A 22089-nucleotide genomic window follows, 5' to 3' on the forward strand; every position below is an offset into this window, starting at 1 on the left:
ACTGACAGAACTACGGCTCATTGAGCATGAGATTCAAGACCTTTCTATTTGGCATTTGGTCTGTACAGACATACAGAGCAGCATCTGGTTTCTGACAGAAAGTACACGGAGAGTGTCAGACATATTTGCAGCCTATGCCCTATATACAGCAAGTTTTTCTACTATGCCCCTGGATAGATCACTTATTTATTTTTGAAAATAAAGAAACAGAAACTTTGAAATTAGAGATGTGAGAGAGGGCACCCAAGGATCAAAAGTCTAAATAAACCACGAATAATTATACACATTAAGACAAGAAGGGGAAAAAAATCCATGCATATGTGAATGTATGTACCTTGTCCCACATATAAAAACTTACATAAGCATATCAATTTACATATATACATGCTTACACATCATACACACACATCTGGATATAAACACTGTATGCTGGATAATGTCCGTACAGTATAGTGACCAAGCACACCTACATTCCTAAATACTAACATTCCTAAATACGTTTACAAGAAAACAGTGCCTTGATTATTTAAGTCATGATATAAAGAGCATTGAACAAGAAAAAATAATTACCCTGGAAATAATTTTTAAAATCCATATCATACCAGAAAACTCACTAGGTCTGATTCTATATATTTAAAAATATTAAAATTCCTATAGACAATCCTTTTCAGACTGGCCTGTCTTTCAATTTCTAAATACTGTAGATGGAAAATCTCAGGCACACCAATATCTGGCAGCTCATCTTTTGCAGCAGAGTTGAGAGGAGGTAATGACGACTCTTCCATAAATGATCAAATATTTGGAAGGGAACCTCTCATATTTTAGAAAAATAACAAAACGTTATCTGTAAATAAAGATAAATGCAATATTTAATTAAAAAAAAAAAGTTTAATTAAGTTAGACTTTCTTACGGTCTCTGCCAAAGATTCAATAGCAAGGGTAAATTCACAGAACTGAGTCCACATAGGCTCTATCTACTACTTCTTATTACTATAAAAGGAGGCGATAAATTGCTACTTGTAATGACTGTTGCAGATGGGTTAGTGTAAAGTAATAGTAATTATGTCAATAGAAGCATCACCAATATCTATAGTGCTAAGCACTTTCCAGAAGGACAACCACTCCAACTGTTCGAATGCTATTTCAGCATCAACTAATATCATTCTGTAGCTCTTAATGTAGTCCCTGGCAAATGCCCAACATATCAGGCAGACAGTGTATATTATCTGAGGCTACCTGACCTATAAGAAAGACAGAATGATCAGGGTGAACCAGTTCAGGATGAAATTTCTCCAACCAAGATACTAAGACCATGGAAAACAACTAAATACAATTATTTATTGATGGAACAGCGGCTTCCCTTTTATTTGTGAAAGCTGCTGTACAAAACATCACATGGTGCTAACAGAGAAAGGGGAAGACCCCATGAATAAAACATGTAAAGAAAAGCTTGTCAGGGCTTGATATGAAAGTTACACTTGTGACCTCATGTAACAGCACAGGAAAGCACAGCCATACCACTAACCCACCAGACCTCTATTCGCATGCAATCTGACTGGCCAGGGATTAAAGATGATGCAGTGAACTTGGCCCCTGAAGAGCTCCCTGACAGGAAGGAGAAGGAAAGCTTGTCCTTATCGGGTCTGCAGTTGGCCTTTGGGTTTGTGAGGGTGCCAGATAATGTCTCGTCCAATCTCCGGCAGTTACTCTGGGTGACACAGGCCAGGCCTCTGCTCTGTCACGAGCTAAGCCTGCTGTCATCTGAAGCAAATCCCCAGAAATCCCCCCTCAACAAAAACAACACAGACTTTTACTGTTTTATGTTGCAATTATATATCCACAGTCCATCTCACAGATGAAGTAAAACATGCTGGACTCCATCAGAAACAAACCTAGCATGGCTTGTACTTCTACTGTGCAACCAATTTCTCAAAATTATCAAATGTTTAATGTAACAGATGAAATAGCTCTGTAGTTTCTCTGTGAACACATTCAGTGACACACTGTTGCCTCGCTGACACAAAAACTAGTGGCATAATAACATTTTTGAATTTTGGCAGATCAAAATCTACTCAGTCAGTCAAAAAAGTCAGAGAAAAGCTTGAAAGCTATCTGAAATTATTATCTCCAGAGATACAGCTGTGCTCTGAAGAACACTGGTGACGAGTATCATTTATTTAGTAGATCTCTGTACTGCTCCCCTCTGTGAAATCTCATTGACAGATATGAGAACATCACTAGCGTGTTTTGACTGTCGGAACTTGCTATGAATTTAATCTTGCTTTCCGTATGTATCCCTTGCTTGCGTCTTCCAGCAGAAGCCTGTCTGTTCATTGGCATAGCTGGGACGCTACATTAGATCTACAGGATGTAGATAAAACATGAACCTCTTTCAATGAATAATTCATTAGCCGAGTACTCATGAATCATGTATAGATTATCTACCGCATATTTTATTAATAGAATTGTCTTAATTGAGTTGCACGGAATAAAGCAAGGATTAATCTTAGAATTAATATTAATGAGGTCTGCAGCTGTGGGAGATGGCTGCAGTGTAAAGTATAACCAAAGAAATGTTTCCTTTATAAATCCAACAGATGGAATCTAATCTAATAGTGCTTTATTTAGGAATACAGGGACAGATAGAGGAAATGTGCTTATAGTCCATACTCAAATTCATTTAAAACCAGTTATCATTGCTCTACATCTTGGGAAAAAACAAATCTGTAAGAACAAACAATATCCCATAGAGCTTATTTGAAGACTTTTGGGGAAGAAGAGGGGAGGAAGTTAAAGATTAGTGAAGTATTTCTCTACTGTATTCCCATTGGGTCTTAAGGAATCTGGACGTTGAGTAATTTGAATCTCCTCTACTCCAGTAGAGTGGCCTCTGCAACGACTGCCCCTGTGCACTCCACTTTAAGCCATTTTTTCCTCCTTTTTTCTTTTTGATGTTGTCACTCCCAATCTATTGTCACCCTGACAGACAAATGAAAGGCCTGTCCATGTCTGGCAGCTCATTTCGCTGGCAGGTGGCAAACAATTAGACACAGCAAATAGAGGCTGGAGGGGGAGTGACATGAAAAGCATGAGACAAAGTTGTATATGTGGTCTGGAGGGTTTGTGTGAAAGCATTTCAAAAATAATACACTTTGCTGTGGCGACTCATTTCAGGCTGCCAGTTCCCATTACGGGTGTGAGTAGTGAGGGCGACAGGGCTGGCCATCGTGTGGCGTGTGGCTGCTTCTGTTTAATCTGTCATCAACGCCCTGGAGACCCCCACCCTCTCAGCTGTCCTCTCACCACATACTCCTCCATCTTCTCCCCTATTCATCAGGCTCACCTCAGCCCAGCTCAGCAGCAGCAGCAGCATGCATTAAAAAGAAGGGAGGCCCCATTGTTCCTCCTGACTCAGTGTATCCTCTGCTGTCTCTCTGGAGCCTGGCGGTGATTATATACAGACACAAACAAAAACTCTACCAAAACAGCGGTGTCCAGAGGACAGGATTAGTTTTTGTTTGTGCTAAACCAACTCAAATTACTTTTAGAAAAATTATGATTTTCAAAACTTTATCAACCATAGGAGACAGGGCTCAGGGGCTTGAAGCTTGAAATCCCTGCAGGAGCAGGTTTGTAAACTCCCAAATCCAGACAGATTACTGTGTGGTTTTATCTAATCCAGGAACGTAAATAAACCACAGCAGTGCCACAGTGCTTCAGAGACCTTTTCAAACACAGGGATTCCTTGCCATGGGGAATGAGTACAATAATGGTCTGAAATGAATAATGTGTTGCATGCTACTTAAAAACCATTAGTGGTATACTGGATAAGTAAGATAAACTGAGGGGATTAACATCAGCATTTTACGGTCCCTTGAGTGATAGCATGCACATACACACACAGACACACACACATCACTTATGGCATGAAATTTTCGCTGGCCATCCTTAAAAAATGTAAACCTCAGAGAATTATACAGTCAGACATGATGTAATTATTGTTATCTTCTTTTGTTTCATCACGGTTTGTTTTTGGCTTTAACACAGTTTGCTTTTCCTATTAAGGAAAATATAAAACTCAAGTTCAAGGACCATATTGTTTCCATACATGCAGATGTTTTAGTCAAGATTGCATTCATTTTTTTGTCAAAAGTACATTAAAGTTGTGTTTTAATGCCATGTTTTACCCAGTAATGATAATGTGATTTTAATAAAAAAAAATAATGCAGAATGAATTTTCACTGTTTTTATCGATTTCAATACTATAAACTTGTTGGTAATGGTAACGTGTACACCATTTGTAGTTAATGGTTGGGCTGAACTGGGCAAAATCTCTGATACACTTCTTTGAAAAAGAAAAAAATCTGCACAACAGACTATCAACTGACGACACTTCCTCACCTGTCAAAGGAGTGAAACTGCATGGTCAGCATGGCCTGGGCCTGGGCACTGGCAGCAGGATCTGGGTAGGACAGGGGCTCCAGCCCAGCCTCCATGCCCTCCACTGGAGCTGCCACCAGGCTCTTCAGAATCTCTTTCACATTGATGCCCTTGTTGGGCTGGCTAATGCTGATGATAGAGGAGGGCGGTTTTAGCACTTCCACACTGGGTGATTCAGACAGACTCTCCTGGGACTTCTTCACCTCTGAGGACAGTGTAGATATGAGCAGTCCTGCGCTGTGGTCCAGATCAGACCCATTAAGGATGCTGGCTACCTGCTCCTCTCCAATACCAGAGTCTGTGTGGGGAAGGGAGGTCTCCATATGCAAGTCTGATGACACAGGATGGTCCTTACTATTGTCAAATGCTAGGGGTGTTTCTGTAGAACAAACACACACAGAAAACAAAGAGTGATAGGTGGAGACCACATTAAAGAAAATGCTGTATGTGCAATACTAAAAGGTAACTGAAAAAATGATCAGTGTGTATTGTTTGTTATTTTGAGTAATAAAATAATTATTGTTTGTTAGTTTAATCCCTTAGTTTAAAAAAATACACAAAAACAAACAACACAAGATTAAACAAGCTTTCAGGACAAAAAAATGTCAATAATTACATTGTCTCTCGATCCCTACAGTATATTGATCAACATGCATTTATCATAGGTAGTTTTTATTTATGCCTACAATCAATATAATAGTTGTCAAGAAAAGTGGGAAATGGGGATTTTAAACTAAATAATTAACCAATACCACTGAATAAAATTACATTCCAAAGCTAGTTTTACATCCCTAGCCAAAGAGTAAATTTAGCATGTGTAGAGAGAGCCATGTGCCAGTGCCGCTTCTTAGATCTCTCTCCAGAAGCTCTGATCTTTTGGTGAGATTATCTCTCTGTTATTCCCCTTCTATGCTAATAAAACATGAATGCTTTTCTTCAGCTTCCTCCTGCCTTAAGTCTTGGGAGGCTATTTCACTGCTTTAGAACTGTGACAGAGGAAGCAGAAGTAGCTCTATTATTCTGGTACATAAAATACTGTTTACTATACCTTTCTATATACATGAGATTGCGAGTGTGGACCAAAAGTCTTATTGGAATCTGCAGCATTTTGTTTCTTCATACATTGAAAATGCATTGTCTGTATAGTGATCTACTTGACTGAATAAAATGTTTGCTTTTCCTCCCCAGAAACATGCAGAGGTGCCTCTCTAGCAAGATGTTGGTTCATTGTGACCAAGTGGTTACCTACAGTAGATGCAAGGCCCTATATTAATATTCATCACATGCCCCCTAACGAGGTCAGCAGGGCCAGCAAGTCGTCTAGCTTCCTGGTCCATCAGACAATCGTCTGCCACATGCCGTCTGGAAAATTCCCCATTTTCTGGTGAAATTTATGAAGGCGGCAGTGTGCCTCTCTCCTCCCAGCAACCTCTATGATCCCATTCTCCTCTGGTGGATTGCTTGCCTAATGGGCACTGACAGATGGGGCTGAAAATAGCAAGCCTGGCTCCACGGCTCCACTGCCCCACAAACCCACAGTAGTTGGCCAGCAGGCTGCTGCTTTCCCATCTCTCAACTTCTCACTGCTCATCTTCTCTTTCTTCATTCTCTGTGTGTTCCAAGCTCCTCAAATTACACTTTCATATTTCCTTTGGCCTCTCTCCTTTTCCTTGCGTTTCTTTTATTCACTTCACCTTTTGTCTGAATGGAAGTTGATAAAGTATGCTCACTCGTGCATCTCATAATAGCAAGTTGGCACTGCAGCAGACGTTGCGCTAAACCTTTGTAGGCAACCACTGATTTCCTTTCATGTGGCTTAATGTATGATTTATGACTTGAGGCACATACTACCTTTCATTTCAGAGAGAACGATGATGCCTATTCAAGTTCATAACTACCACCTGCAGCCCCAGTCTCCATTTGCTTCCACATTTAATTCTGTGCGGTGCAATTAGCAGAGCTCATGAATAAATCATAGGTGAGTCAGTGGAGTGCAGGCAGGGGATCCCTGCTATTTTACTGAATGAGCTTTCAGCTCAGGTTGGCAGCAGTGCATCAGAAAGGACCAAGGACACTTAACATTCATTTATATCAGACACAGTTACTACAAGCTAAGATTAGTGAACAGGAAGAATGACTGTAGGACAGGTAGGGCACAGCTGTCAACACCTGTGCTGGTTGGCGAGTTGATCTCCTGACGCATGCTGCGTCCTGATTGGTTTATCCTGGCAGTCTCACGCTGGGGCTCCAGGATGTCGCGGTACTTGGAGACCATGAGGACAGAGATGAAGTACACCACAGCTAAAGCCAGGAACTGGGCTTGTTTACTGTCATCCTGTGGACAGGAATTACAACACAGTTATGCCACTCTCTATTCAGAAGATCTCATTTCACACAATCTACTACTGCTTTCTGAAATGGTTCTCTCACAGCAAATGCACATTGCATAGAGTGTGAAAACACATTCAAAGTACTGCCATTATTCTCTATCATATTTCTAATATGTGCTTTGAAATATGTTGCTTTGAATTACAGTATTTCCATTCAACTTTTGAGGGCTTGTGATTAAGGGACAGCAGCTCAGTCAACAAAGGGTCCTTTGGTGTTTTACTCGTTGATTGAGGGGTATTAAATTACACACCTGCTTACCTGCCAGAAAAACAAAACAAAAAAACAACAATCCTAATTTCATCCTCTCTACCTGCAGCCAAGTCAGACACACACACACACACACACACACACACACACACACAGACCTGCACTCACCACATCACGAAACACCACAGCCCGCAGTCGATTGATATCCACATCCTGCAAAAGGCGATCAGGGTCCTTGATGGGAGACAGGTTACTAGGGACAGTCTCTATGGCTGTCTAAAGCAGAGAGATAACACAATATGACATGCTACTCTGCTTAGTTGAAGTTCAATTAAGCTGGTTTTGGTATTACTTTTTTTTTCTTTTTTTTTTTTACATCATTTTAAAGATTAGAAAACTGTCAAATATGGAACTGAAAAAAAAATCTGCCAACATTTGTATGTTGTACACAAGGACAGATTCAGTACCATAGGGAGTATAAATAATGTTTAGAATAGGAGAGCTGATTTAGCGTCACTAGTCAGGTCACATTATCATCATGGGGCAAAGGGTTCTTACTATAAATGCATTGTATAAATGAAATTTTCTGGGGGTACAGAAACTACACATCTTACCTTGTTGGAACTCACAGCATTTTGCAGGATTTCCTGAGTCTTGTTGTTGTTGGGAATCGAAGACTTATTTCCCCGGTCTCTGTGTCTCTGCCTGCACTCCAGACAGTTCCTAACAGCCACACAACACACTGAACACGCACACACACACACAGCATACAAATAGGCTCTCATTTCAAAGTTAAATGGAATTAAATGTTGATAACATGCATGACCTCTTTAAAATTAATCAGTTATCTCTGATGACTATTTGTTCCAGACTGCTGGGACAGAGGCCAGGAGTAAAATCAGCAGCCAGACTGATTTCACACTGAAGCCAGTGATGAGAAACTGTATGTTTGCAACAAGGACACTGTGAAGTCTGAAGGCTATTCCCCATCCCCCAGAGCACAACTTGGAGTCAACAATCCGGCAAACACAGGCTCGCGGGCACGCAGACCCACAGGCACAAACAGATATGGACACAGAAACACTTTTACGCACCCTGATGGAAACAGACCAAAAAATACATTTTCAGTGATTGCTTCGTGTATCAAATTATTCTGGTTTGGTAGAATTTAGTAATTCTATACTTTGTATTCAAATGCCTTTCATCAACTCTCTATTTTGCACACAGACACATTCAAACACTCACAAGGGCAGAGAGGAACTCATGAGTCTTATGAGACACACCAATGACAGACAATACAGGCTACCATTTGTAAAGAGTATGCGATTGCAATGCTAATGATTCTCTCTGCTTGTTTTGAATTCCAAAAAGATGATCCTGTAATTTTTTAGTGCTGAAAAACCCTGCACATTCTCCACTTTAGTATACAATTAGCAAAGGACTCAAATTAATTAGCTTTGCTGATCAAACAGAGGATTTTCAGGGATTAGGGGAATTATTAGTATGTGAAGAGAATACTGTCATGGCATTCACTACCTCATCAATTTTCCACTATGGCTGGCAAAAGATGCAGTTTACCTTCCAAAATCCCATATAAAAATGCTGTAATTGTTTTACTGGCTCATTGCACTGACTGACACTCACATTTACAGCCACAAACATACAATCATGATCTTACCAAGTCTGAGGCACTGGCGCATCAGGCCACCGGATGACATATTCTTCTCAGCCTCTATCTCACTGAAGTTGAGAGAGCTCGAGAACACCAGCACATCCACCATAACCATGAGACGGGATAGGAAAGTGATGGCAGTCTCTGTAGACATGCCCTGCGTTGCCTCAATGTTCTCCAACTCCGTCTTGCACAAGCAATAAAGAAGACACCAGTCACATAAAAACTAAAGTGCACATGTACAATATCATCTTTGCCACATTCTCACCTCTAGTTGTGATTAAAGCATTATTTTTTTCAACAGAAACATGCAATGGAATAGGAAAGAGCAGCATATCACAGACATAAACACAGTGATGGTAGCTGTTGAATTTAGGACAGACACTCAGTGGCAGGTCAGGAAGAGGGCAGCAGCATGGGCTGTTATTCCGAGAGGGTGAGTAGGTTCCCCTCTCAGAGGAAGCAGAGATAATATTCAAAACTGTAAACTTTGGTGGAGAGTTTGATCTCAGTTTGACTGATTTTCCAACTCCACCCAATGTGATATTTTCTGAAATGTTCAATGAGGGGTTGAGCAAAAGCAGACACTTTTGTGTTAGCTCTTTCCTTTGTGATAAAACATGGAAAGGTTTTCCAAGGAAAATATTGAGAAGGGTGCCAACTGCACCATTCCAGAGGGATGGTACATTTTTAGATCTATTTAATGAGTATTACACACAAAAGGGTTGTGAATACAGTAATTAAGAGGGAGAAATTTAAACTGCATAAATAATAATCTTGGCACTCAAAAGACAAAATAAAGAGGAGAAGATGATTAAAATCCTTTTCAGTTCAAGATTTCAAATTAAATTTGATAATTACGGCAAACTGATAAAAGTAAACACCAATGACACCCAGCGAGGTTCATTGCAAAGTAATGTCCTCTGCATTAACTGTAGTAAAGTGAAGCTGAGCAAATAAAGGTGACCCAAATCAATAAACACAAAAATGTCTTATCTCCCATGGGTACATACTGTCCTGCACTAAACTTCAGACAGCTATAGGCAACCAAAAGGTTATAATAAATTACCACTAGATGGCATTATCCCCCCACAGTGAAAACAGTGTGGTGCACTTACGGTAGGAGAGGTGGCCGCTGAGAGAAGAGGCAAGATCCCTCCACAAGCAATAATGATGTTGTCGACCATTTGTGAGATGAGGTGGATGGTGTTGTGAACAAAAATAATGTTCTCATTACTATTAACAAAGTCCATGACAGATTTAGTGGAGTGGCTGCATAGGGAGGAGGAAAAAAAATGATTATGGGTACATTCATTTTTCACTTTATAGAAAATCATGTGGAAATATAACTGTGTGGTAAACTAAATATATTTATAGGGTTCATAAAAAAGCTAGATTCAGTATATGTCTAAAAACAGCAATAACACAATATTTCAGTTCAGGGTATTCTAAGTATCACTACAAGCACCATGCTCACCCTCCCTCTCTGTGTCTCTTAAGCGCACATAAACCACTTCACACACCTCCTCCAGACATGGACGTCACTCTCCAGCGCAAACAGCAGGTCAGTGAGCAGTCTCTGGTGCATGGCTGACCATTTGAACTCTGGGATGCGGAACATTGTGGTGCGTGGGCCCGGACTGAACTGCCGTCGCTGTTCCTCTGTCATGGGTGTCCCCCTAAAGCCCAAATCCACACGAATGTCCCTTTCCATCTGAGTGGCTAGGCGGCCATGCAGACTCTGATGGGAGACCAGTTAATCATCAAAAATCAGTAGACAGATTAATTTGGCATCACATTTACAATTACTGTGCATCATGAGATCCTGTTTACAGACTGGTTGCTAATCCTGTTCTTCTGTCAAGATGGATAGTGCACCCTTAATGAGATATAATGCCACTGTCATACCATTCACTATGAATGATGAATTGCCAGATTAAAGGGAGTCCTCGTATAACCTCTTCCTGCCCGTGGGTAAAGGAAAAAATACAACAAGCTTAATGCAACCCCTAAACATAAGATGAATGAGTCAGCAAGGTGATGCAAAAAAGCCTGTTTAAAAGGCAGCAGTGATGAATTGAACATGAGCAATTATGCAACAGCAGAGAAAGTTTTAAAAATAAACCCTGCCTCCCACTGGCCCTGCATCAGTGACCCAGGTTAGGCAAAGAGCCTGACCTCTGCAAAAGAGCACAGTTCTTATGAGACAAGGGGAACAAGGAACAAATCCCAGGCGGTTGTTACAGAATAATGCTTTGTCTATTTCTGCCCTCCTGTTGGCTCAGTCAACTATTGCGGCAGCCCACTTTCCTGAATCCCAGAGGGATGTTGCCTGATGTGCACCAGGCCATCCTGTCCCTGTTACAACAGTTAGGGAAAGGAATGATCCCTATGGGTCTGTTAATATAGAACTATTCACAAAAGGCCAACGCATTCTGACAATGGCAAATGGTCTCCCTCCTCGCTTTGACCCTGACGCTGCTCTGTTTCTGTATTCATGATCGTCTGCTCTTGTATTTCCCTCTGGCAAAGCTGTTCGGTCATTTTCAATCTGGTCAAGTCAGTGAACCTCTAATATTTCTTTCATGTGAAAGTCTAAAAAGGAGAAGACTGACTTCTTGTGTCAGATATTACTGGATAACTCAATATTTATATTAATGAACAACACAATGATTTAGTTATGAACCAACCTGTGTGGTGGCTGTCGTCTGAATCTTCTTCATCTCCTTGTCCTTGCCATCATCTGATCTCTCAGTGTCAGAAGCGTTGCTATTTGCATCTGCTGCACTGCTGTTCTCAACAGCTGAGGGGTCCCCTTCACATGTCGCTGCAGCTGTGTTATCAGTGACCTCTGGACTTTTGGAGGAGGCCTTAGCCTCGGCAGCCACAGAGCTGACGCCCTCCAAGGCTGCTTGTAGTTCAAACTCACCCTTCCCCAGGATACTGGGTAAGGAGCCAAGCTCAGAGCTGCCTGCCATGTGAGCAAGAAGGCCTAGTTCATCACTGGCACCAGTGTGGACTGGGGGCTCTGGGCTGGGCAGCACCAGAGGCTCAGATGCACTGAGATCAGGCAGTAGTTTGTCTTCCATGCTGCCTGCCACCTTGCCAAACAGGAAGTTGTTGCTGTTAGGGATGCTGTCCTTATCATCATCTAGAGTAATGAGAGGGGGTACATTTTGGTCATCCATGCTGCCCTTTGGCAACAACACACTGTTGACATTACTGTTGAGCTTTTCTACAGCAGCACAATAAACATTATCCAACAGAGAATCCACCTCCACCAGTGCTCCATTCTCAGATACTCCCAGAGATTCAGAGGACAAGTCCAAATCATCCAGCTTAACCTCTGTAGCTTCCACCTTTTCAGCCTTGATATCCACAAGAAGGTCATGAACTTCAACCCTGACCCCATCTACTGTACCCTCTGTTCCTCTCAGACCCTCTTCAGGTCCCTTCCCTTCAGCTAGTAGGTTGCGCGAGTCTGCACTCTCATAGTCTTTCTCACTCTCAGGCGTCTGGGAGTTATCATCCATTTCTCTGATCTCAATTGCGCCCTTAATGCCAGGAGCCTGAGCAGACAGACCGGAGATGGTGCTGACCAAACCCTTCTTTCCTTTCTTAATATTCTCCTCCTCCTGACGCTGGTACTCTTCATACATCTTTGCCAAGTACTCTTTATGTGCCTCATATGTCACCTATAAAAAGGGCAATGTTATAGAGAATGTTAGCCACCTATTTATAATGCAGAAACTGTGAATATCACTTTAGAAGAAGTTTAACAGTTAAGACAAAATAGATAATGTCACCATCAACAGCAGAGGTCAGTGTTTCTTCTTTGTTGTACAGTACAGTACTCACCTTAGAGTGGGCTATAGAGAGTGTGTCCACCCACACACGCCATCCACCCCATTCATACTTGATGGCATGGTAGAGCAGAATACGAAAGATGTTGTACACCATCTCAGTGATCTTTTGCTCATCAGAGTTTTTAGGGTTGATGTAGCCAAGAGAAAACATCCAGTCCTGCCATACAGAGCACTGAAGCAGACACCTGCAATACCCATGTCACCACACAATTAACATATTAAATACTTTCTTTTACTTAAATGTTTTCCCATTACTTAGTCTTTCTGCTTCTCCTCAACATTTCTCTTTGTGTCAAAAGTACATACCAGGGCTATTTGGCATTTTGTTATTTGTATTACAGCAGATTGTTGTGATCATTTGGCCATTCGTATATTCATTTGTTTATGTATTTGGCAGCAGCTTCTCACAAAACAAAATGACAGCCAAGATAGAAAAGGAACTGCAAGTGAAAAACTATTAAGTGTTTTTTTTTTTCCTTCATTTTAACAGTTTAACTTGATTGAGCACTTTCTGCCTATTAATTTTAGGCTAATTACGTTGTTGATTTAGGTCAGTGGTTTCCTAAGACTTACAATTTAATTGCAATATGTTTTAAAGTGTGTGTATGTAGGTGTGTGGTCCCCTCTGACATCCATTCTGATAGATGAAAGAGGGTTAAACTGTCAAAAACTGTCAACGAAACACATACTGAAGAACATATCTCAGGATGATTTAGCACCAACATGACTGTAGCTACATCAGCCAATTAAACATGGTACAAGGAGGGGGAACAGTGTGCCTCTCTTCTCTTTTCTTTGATACATTAATCAGCAAGATAATTGATGGAGTGGGCGAGTAAAAGGGAGTTTAAGTTTGACTTACCGTCTGTTCTCTCGGCTGTTGCTAAACAGTTTGATCATGTCTGAAAGGAAAAGCCGCCGAACTTCCATCAGCTCCGTGCTTGGGGCAGAGTTCTTCAATAAGGTGGCTACCACCTTGAGAATCACTGATGTCACACACATGCAAACACACATATAAACACATACTGTCATTTTTACCAGAGAATTTCAGAAAGGATCAAACTCAATGTGACACATAACAGACTTACTTGGATTCTGAATCTTGACAGTGGAGTCGGGCTCGGGATGAGGTTTGTGAACTACCTGTGTGCACACCTGCTCTGTCAGAATCTGTTGCAGGAACCAATGAGACATCAGTCACATATTCTGTACACAGAGACCAATGGTGCAGTAATGTTGAGATACTTGAGAGGAAAATGTTTTGTTACCTCGTACAGAGTGTTGTAGGTCGTCACGGTCACAGTGTTGGTGTGCAGCATGAGCCTCTCTCCCAGGAGAGTAAAGAGGCTGTGTGTGTGCATGATCTCCACCTTCCTCCTGTGGATAAACACACACACACACACACAGACATAATGGTAAAGTGGCTTGTTTAGAGCTCCCTAAGCCACTGAAAGGATCATTGAGTGCCGTCAGCTTGCTTCCCTATTCTCACCCACGGAGCCGGGCTCTGGAGACAAGTGTCAGGAACTGCCTGCTGTCATAAATTGGGGGAATTTCGTTGGAGGTGTGTAGGATAACGAAGTTAGCCTGTCACTAGGAATGGCTCCAAGATACAACAGAGGCATACCGCAGGTGAATGGGTTCAACAGTGACAAACTTCCTCTGCAAACAGCATAAGGACTGCTGTCACAATGCTAGGTCAAAGCTGCTGCCACTGCCTTAAGATGAGCTGGGACTTTCTTAATAAGTCGACATTTTTTCATATATTGCAGAGGCTGGCAAATTGGACACTTACGAGAAGAGTAGCATTTCCTTTAAATTTATAAATATGGAAATGATGTTGATGCTGATGATGCACAGCAAGCTGAAGTGGAGATTACAGGTCTGCTCAACCAAAGAGGTTCACTGAGAGGATAGGCCTTGTAGATGTTTTTGTGAGTGTTAAGTTCACTTCAATTCAATTTTATGTATATAGCCCAACTCCACAAATCAGTTTGCCTTAACAACATGGAACACCCTCTGTCCTTGGACCCTCACAGCGGACAAGGAAAAAAATCACCCCAAAAAAACCTTTAACAGGAAAAAAAATAAAAATAAAAAAATAAAAAATTGAGTCAGAATCATTCTCTTTATCAGTTAAGACAATGTTACAATAAAGGCACACTGCATCAAATATGGAAATCAGTGAGAAGAGATAAAATACACTGCTGATGGAGGGATAAGTTAATCATACAGTAGGCAGCATAATTAGTTCTAAATATAAACTTGACATGTCGTATTTATTAGGTTTTCTGACTTTTCTCTCATGCTTTTTTGAGTTGTTTTGTACTGCATGGCCCCAAAAATAGTATTATCTAGTACAACAAACCTCTAGATCACATCACATCATACTGACTATTTGACTCATCAACCCTGAGAGAATCAACAACATCCCTGAACTAATGAAAGTAAAATGACAAATTTAATTACAAAAGTAATAACATCAACAAAGCGCTGAAAAAACACATTTAATTCTTTATGAGTTGCACCAGAGCTCATAGTGCTGCTTTAAAATGTATGAAAGCTATTAAAGTGAGGGGTGAGGCCAGGCTTTCATGAAGCCCTCATGTCCCTTGGCTGCATGAGCATGAGGATATAGGTCTTTTGCTTGTGCCTAGAGCAGTCTAGTATGGGGTTTCTGCCTGCCCGTTCTCTCCATTCAGCAGGCATCAGGGACATCCCACCATTGTGAGCACAGCAAAACCCCCATATCATCTCCATCCATCCCTGCATCACACATTTTCAATCACAGGCTCTCCACCCATAAGCATTCTCTTTCTCTCTCCTCTCCAATGTGAAGCATACAGAAGATATGCTGACATCCTGGTAGGTAGTTTATTATTTATTTCACTCTGTGGGACAGTAACTTGGACCTCTTCCACTATTCTCTTATGTGAAGTAACGGTTTCATGGCACAACGCCAGGAATTTAGATGTTCTACAAAGAAGTGCATCCCAATTTGCAAAACTGGCATCCAGTCAAAACTTTTTTGGCTCTTCTAATTGTGCACTTTTTCAAAAGAGTGGCATGAACAGATGAATCATGTCTCTGGATGTAAAGCTTGTTTGTAAAGCCTTGCAGCCTATCACAGGGGCTCTCAAATTCATTACTTTAAGGTCTGCATCTGATTTTTATTTAACGTGAGGGGTCTGGAATGATTGGCAGTTACTGAATAATATTTAATCAACTCACTGAAAACTTATGCAACATACATTCAAGTTCGAGAAAGTCAAGATGATGAAAAAAACATTCAAAATTTTGAGAATGGCATCTTCACCTCTTTGGTGACTGGATGTTTTGCTATGATCCGCACTACTCTGCCTACCAAGAGGCTACTCATTGTCACAGTTATTAATATCAACTTCTCTTGTGATTGGGCCAGCACGGAACTGAGGCAGACACAACTCAGACAGTTATTATTTCTGACTCATACATATTCTTACAACTGTGTTTACACTAGCTGTAGTTGTGTACTAAAGAGAACAGGAGACATTCTGTAGCTGCCATTTCGGAGCTGATAGCAAATTTTCCAATGTAATGTTAATGTATGAATTCTGCAACAACAACACACAACACTCCAGTAGTTAACGTCACCATGACAACATTGTCAACAATAGGGAATAGTTTTGTAAAAAAAAAAAAAATCAGTTTATCAATACTGTACATGTCGATTGTGAATATTTGAAATGGTTTCAATACTCATGTTCCATAGTATCAATACATAGGTACACTGGTTTATTCAGTTTATTCATTTAGTAATGTGACAACACTTACAGGGAAAAAAGCCACATCAAAACCACATTCAGCCCCCCTGTTCGGAGTTTGCATGTTCTCCCCGTGTCAATGTGGGTTTCTCCGGGTGCTCCGGCTTCCTCCCACAGTCAAAAGACATGCAGGCTAGATTAACTGGTGACTCTTAGTTGCTTGTAGGTGTGAGTGTGAATGGTTGTCTGTCTCTATGTGTTAACCCTGTGACAGTCTGGTGACCTGTCAGGGTGTACCCTGCCTCTTGCTCAGTGTCAGCTGGGATAGGCTCCAGCCCCCCCCGTGACCCTCAACAGGATAAGTGACTACAGATAATGAATGAAAACATTACACTTTCTAATGCATTGTATTCACAACATGAGTTAAAAGGCTGGGTCTAAATTGACTTGCCGTTGAGTCCGAATGCGAACCTCAGTTTAGACTTTGAGGAGCCCTGGCCTATCATAATGTTAACCTAGACACGTAAGAGACATGGAAAAGCTTAAAATGGTAAAACAACACAGAGTAGATAACAGCATCACACATGTAACTGATGCCTTTTTTTAAAAATACATCTTATCTCACCTGTGTGTATTTACAATCTACATAACTATTGGAATGGGTTACTTACTTGTGGCCAAGATGCTTGAGGAAGTACCCAAGGACTTTGAGGGATTGTACTCGAATGCTTTCACTCTTAGAGGCCATGAGCTTGTAGATTACCCTGGAATAGACACAAACAGCGAAAACTGGCAACAGCACACTGTCTTGACAGAATAAAATATAGCCCTGTTGATGAAAAGGCCCTCCACTGGTTAGCTGACAACCACTTTCCTTCAGAGTGAATTTACATTAACATTAAATGAATGTCCTAATGAAAGCAGCAGCCTTTCCACAATGAATTCCTCAGAACCCACAAGTTGTGCTACACTGTGTGCATTTAGATTTTATAGGATCACATCGGTTTAGTTTGATCATCCGTGTCATATTGTGAAATCAATATGTTAATATCGTTACTTTTCCATGCATAGGCTTTTTTCCCCCCACTGAACTTATGAATTATTCATTCATCACGTAGGCACACTGCAATAGCACAAGTGTTAGGTGCTTAGGTTTATTTTGTGAAATCACCTCTTCATTTTGTGCCTGAACAGCGAAGGGATTGTGTCTTCCCCTGAGGGGCTTACCGTATTCCATTTCTCTGGTCAAAAGCAGGGATCATGGAGGCTGGATGCTCAGACATGAGGGCTACCACCAACTGCAACACATCATGCAGATTCTCATCCTGCAGACAAAACCAGGAGAGAAAGACAACAAGAGGTAGAGAGACAGAAAAGGGAGAAGGTTAGGTTTTTGCTTGTTGCTCAGACACTGTAACAGCAGCAAAGACATCATGTATGTGCTTTGCAATTGTATCGCCTGTAACTGTTGAACAAACCTTGGCCCCTGGCACACATTACAACTGTACAAGGGCATTGGTTGGTCATTGCCCAATGGAAAATACCTCACTAGTTAGTTTAAATGCTGGAAAAAATAAACTTCTCCAAAGATAGCAAAGCTGAATAAAATGTGACCTGGTAGCTTAGTATAGCAAAGCAGCCCACAAACACACTAAGTGAGTTCACTTAGAGCAGGCATAGACTCTCATGTACCTCGTGCATTGTTAACAAATAGTTCAGGATGCTCTGCAGCTCATCCTCCTTCACACCTCGGTCCTGAAAAAAAGAACACAAATAAAAGTTTAAATAATAAATCATGCAAATAATTGTAGAATATGTGCCCATATTCAGGCAAAAAGCATCACAATATCTTCACCTGGTACGGCAAAAAGAAGGTACTTCAAATTATTGGAAGAGGAACACAGTATTTTGGCCTCCAGTTAGGGCTGCACGGTATATGCGGTAGACGGTAGAAATGATATAAATTTGGCCCACGGTAGAGATTTGTGCTCTACCGTCCTATCGTCGATGACGTCATCGCACCTGCCTCAGTGTGAAAATGGCTGCGAGCACAGAGACAGCGGAGGAAGAGGAGCTGGTTCACGTCCGTGATTTAGCGTAGCACGTGCAACATGTGTTGCTGGAGAACTTGTGAGTGAGTGAGTTAATGTTTTATGAACACCCCTGGACTTCTCAGACTCTTTTAGCGACTTACCGCTCAGAGTGAACTCATTCAGCGTCTCCTCTGGCAGCAGCACAGCGTCTCTCCCTCTCCTCTCTCGCCGTGTGCACACGGGAGTTGGTTTTCGGCAAGAGAGTTTGTCATAAACCTTTGGTAATGTAAATCTATGTGACGCTAGGGGCTCCACAAAAAACTCCATATGTGAATGTGTGATAGTTGTGGTATCATAGCAGCCTGTCACAGGTTACAGCGTGATGATTAGAGGAGAAATGGCAGAGCATAAAGGTCCAGGTGGAAAAAACACAACTCAGTCATTTAGGATTTTGCTAAAAGAAGGAAATTACCTTTTGATATAGATCCCAGGGGACATTTTGCACCATAGAGTACTGGGTTTTAATTTTGAGTTTTGAGATCTGCATTCTGCACAATAAATGCTCTAAAAAATACATTATATCTTTGCTTTTGTTGTTTTGTTTTTTTTGTTTTTGTTTTTTTTATCAATTTAGCTTTGCTAAGGGACTACAAAACCCATTCAGAAACACTTCTATTATAACTTTTACACTTAAATTTATACCGCGATATATACCGTTACCGTGAAGGGATTCGATTTATACTGTGATATAAATTTTAGGTCATACCGCCCAGTCCTACCTCCAGTGTGTCATTTTTTTATTGTGCTTTGATTGGTTGTGGGACTAATGCACATGTGACTAGAATTTCTACAACAAAACAGACTGAACAGCCAAATAACTTGTTTGGCCTGGTGACATGTTGACACCAAGCATGTTTCCTGACCGGTGTGAAACTTCCTCCTATTTCTGCCATGCCCTAAAGAGCCCTGTTACAGAACAAAGCAGGGTAATCATCTGCAGAGGTATGGCATGCTGGGATGTGGGCAGCAAAACACAGACTTGTGCACTTGGCTGTATAAAATAAATATTTAAAAAAAACTTCCCGCAATCAAATAAGTAATATGTAGTCCAGCAATCTAATACACTTGTTATTGATTAGTCAATCAATTATCTTTTTTAATAATTTAATCAAATTAGTCGATATAAAAAAAACACCATACACCTGTCATACATTGTCAGAACCAAAAGTAATGCCTTAAAAGAGTTAACTTGTCTAATAAAGAGTCAGAAAAACCAGAGGTAGTCAATAACAATTAACCAAAGTAGAGAAAAACATAATTTATCTTACTTGAAAAGCTAGAACCAGAAAATGTTTGGTTTCTTGAATTGATGAATTACTTCAATGATTAAATTATTATCAGAACTGAATAATGAATTCATTACATTTTTCAGCACAACTGGTTTACGTCCACATAATTTTAAAGAATAAATAAATAAATAAACAAAGAGCACTGAATTTATCAAGGAGCAGACTGGCAGAATGTCTATAAGGATAACACAGGGAGAGTTGACAATCTCCATATTTTCTCTGTGCAGCTCAAAATGAAGCTGTACGAGGGGCTGTGAGGCATGAAGACAGGTGGGATATACCTTCAGGATGAGTTGCTTGAGGAAGAGAAGCATGAATGCCCGCAGAGAAAGTACTTCTTTCTGGGTCGGCCTCGGACCATCTGTAGTTGGAGAGAGAGAGAAAACTGAGAAAGAAAGTATTGAAACCAAATAAGATGTCTTCCTGTTTTCTGTTGTCGGTTTTCCAGCCTTTAGTCTTTTATTGTGTTTTTCCTTGACATTTTATTTTTGGTTTATTTTCATGATTTAAAGTTCCTTTTCCATTTTTTGACTGATTGATAATGGCACATTTCTCTCAGTGATGTTTTCCTTCTCTGAGCTTCCGACAAAAAAGCAGACAGTGACACCTTCAAAGACGTCTTCCGTGCTGCATCATCAGCTTTGATTTACGAGATTCACCTTGAATGTGTGTATCAAAACTTTTACCAACATCCTAGACAGGGAGTGTGGCACAAATCTCCCACTTTGCAAACAGAGAGGAAGTTGCACATCAATAATTAGTAGAATATATCTATTATCTATATATTGATAGAAGTCATTTTGAGTATTCAACCCAAATTTAACTATCATTCATGCTGCACCCAAAGTCTATGTAGTATCCAGGCAGCCAGCCCAAGGTCGCCATAGTCACACCTGCCTATCACACTGGCCAACATCTCATTAATACTACCCAAAATGCCTCTGCTAACTTAAGGTCACTTTGGCACCCTTAAATTAGCCTCACATTGCAATCTATCTCTGTCATGAACCTCATTCAACATCTGATGGGCTGAGCTCTGTCAGCAGGTGTATGTATGTCGTGCAAATAAAGAAGAATGACAGAATATGACTGAAAGCATTGATTACCTGTCATATACCAGAGCTGCTGCTGCTGCTGCTGCTGTTGTAGTGGTTTGGTTGGCACAAGAATTAATTTTGACAAGGTCAGATCCTATTCAATATTCTGAGCTCTTTTGTTTTTAACCAAAAAGTGTTTGCACGTACACCGAGTAAGCACACTAATGAGCAACAGGCAGATCAATACAAACACACAGCTATTCAGTCAGACACACCAGAAAATACAGGATATGGCATACATTACCACTTACAACAATACAAAAATGAATCCCTGCGAGATTAGAAGCTCTCTCACTGAAGCACAAAGGCTCCATTTTGGCTGTAAATTCTGGCATATATTCATTCATTTCTTATTCATCCTGTGCAGCCAGCCAGGTGTAAACACACTGACAAAATCTTTTACATTTGCAGAGGTATTAAATGACAGCAACTGGGCCAAGTACAACAACAAAAGCCTTTCAGGGAAAATTGGTCACTTTGCCCGCTGTCTTTCCTCTTTTCTAAGCCCTGATAAACTCCAACCTCCACCTTGGCTGGACACATGTTCATTTGAAATGGGGACAGTGCCATGATGACAGATATGTCGGTGGCAGACACCTGACCATCCTGCTGTTTCAATAGCCAGTCAATGCAATCAATGATGAGGCTCCCTGAGGTTGCAGGAGGATGACAAGTGCCGCTGCATCCCGACACTGATTAATAGAGTGAGAGAGGAAAACTCGGTGCAGGGACAGAGCCTGACATGGAGGGGGTGATAAGAACATTATTACCGCAGCCACTGCATCCAAGTTATTCACAACCAATTATGCTCAGCAGCTCTGCACAACTCTTGTTGCTCATTCCCATATTGCTTTACTTCCTGCATCCCAAGGGCACAAGGAGAAAGAGTTTATTGAAAAACAATTTATGTCCATGTGATTAATGCAAGAATCTTATTTCAATATGCGACTGATGATTATAAAGTCTCGGCATGCATAATAGCATGCGTCCTGCATACTTGTGAAAACCTTTAAATATAAATCAAAAATAATTATGTTTTCAATAAACAAGGGCCGATAAAACACGTCTGATGCAACAAGTGTTTTTAATCATAGCAGCAATAATTGGTTCCGAGAATTTCCCACAAGTTGTAACTAACATGTGCTTTGCCTGGACAATCTGCTGTGTTTAGAGCCTCTGTACACTCACTTTAAAGATTTAGTGTGTACAACCCTAATTTTTAAAAAGTTAGGACACTGTGTACAATGTAAGTAAAAACAGAATGCAGTGATTTGCAAATATTTTTTGATCT

General features: G+C 40.8%; 1 protein-coding gene across 4 annotated transcripts in view; it reads right to left on the reverse strand.

Moving 5' to 3' along the window:
- nbeab (neurobeachin b) overlaps nt 1-22089 on the reverse strand; it is a 236822-nt gene that overhangs the window by 117285 nt on the left and 97448 nt on the right. For 2 of the 4 annotated variants that reach the window (XM_033631023.2, XM_033631022.2), the window contains exons 14-29: nt 19983-20062; nt 18012-18074; nt 17547-17644; nt 16991-17083; nt 13845-13953; nt 13665-13746; nt 13439-13562; nt 12569-12761; nt 11401-12405; nt 10234-10451; nt 9829-9982; nt 8717-8897; nt 7653-7780; nt 7207-7314; nt 6610-6775; nt 4402-4819 (exon numbers count right to left, since the gene is read on the reverse strand). In XM_033631023.2, coding sequence (XP_033486914.1) covers nt 4402-4819; nt 6610-6775; nt 7207-7314; nt 7653-7780; nt 8717-8897; nt 9829-9982; nt 10234-10451; nt 11401-12405; nt 12569-12761; nt 13439-13562; nt 13665-13746; nt 13845-13953; nt 16991-17083; nt 17547-17644; nt 18012-18074; nt 19983-20062 — 3220 coding nt within the window. The remainder of the gene's footprint in view (nt 1-4401; nt 4820-6609; nt 6776-7206; nt 7315-7652; nt 7781-8716; nt 8898-9828; nt 9983-10233; nt 10452-11400; nt 12406-12568; nt 12762-13438; nt 13563-13664; nt 13747-13844; nt 13954-16990; nt 17084-17546; nt 17645-18011; nt 18075-19982; nt 20063-22089) is intronic. The other 2 variants (XM_033631025.2, XM_033631024.2) reach the window with 2 other exon arrangements.

The sequence above is a fragment of the Epinephelus lanceolatus genome, chromosome 4 (genome assembly GCF_041903045.1).
Source record: "Epinephelus lanceolatus isolate andai-2023 chromosome 4, ASM4190304v1, whole genome shotgun sequence".
Classification (NCBI taxonomy): domain Eukaryota; kingdom Metazoa; phylum Chordata; class Actinopteri; order Perciformes; family Serranidae; genus Epinephelus; species Epinephelus lanceolatus.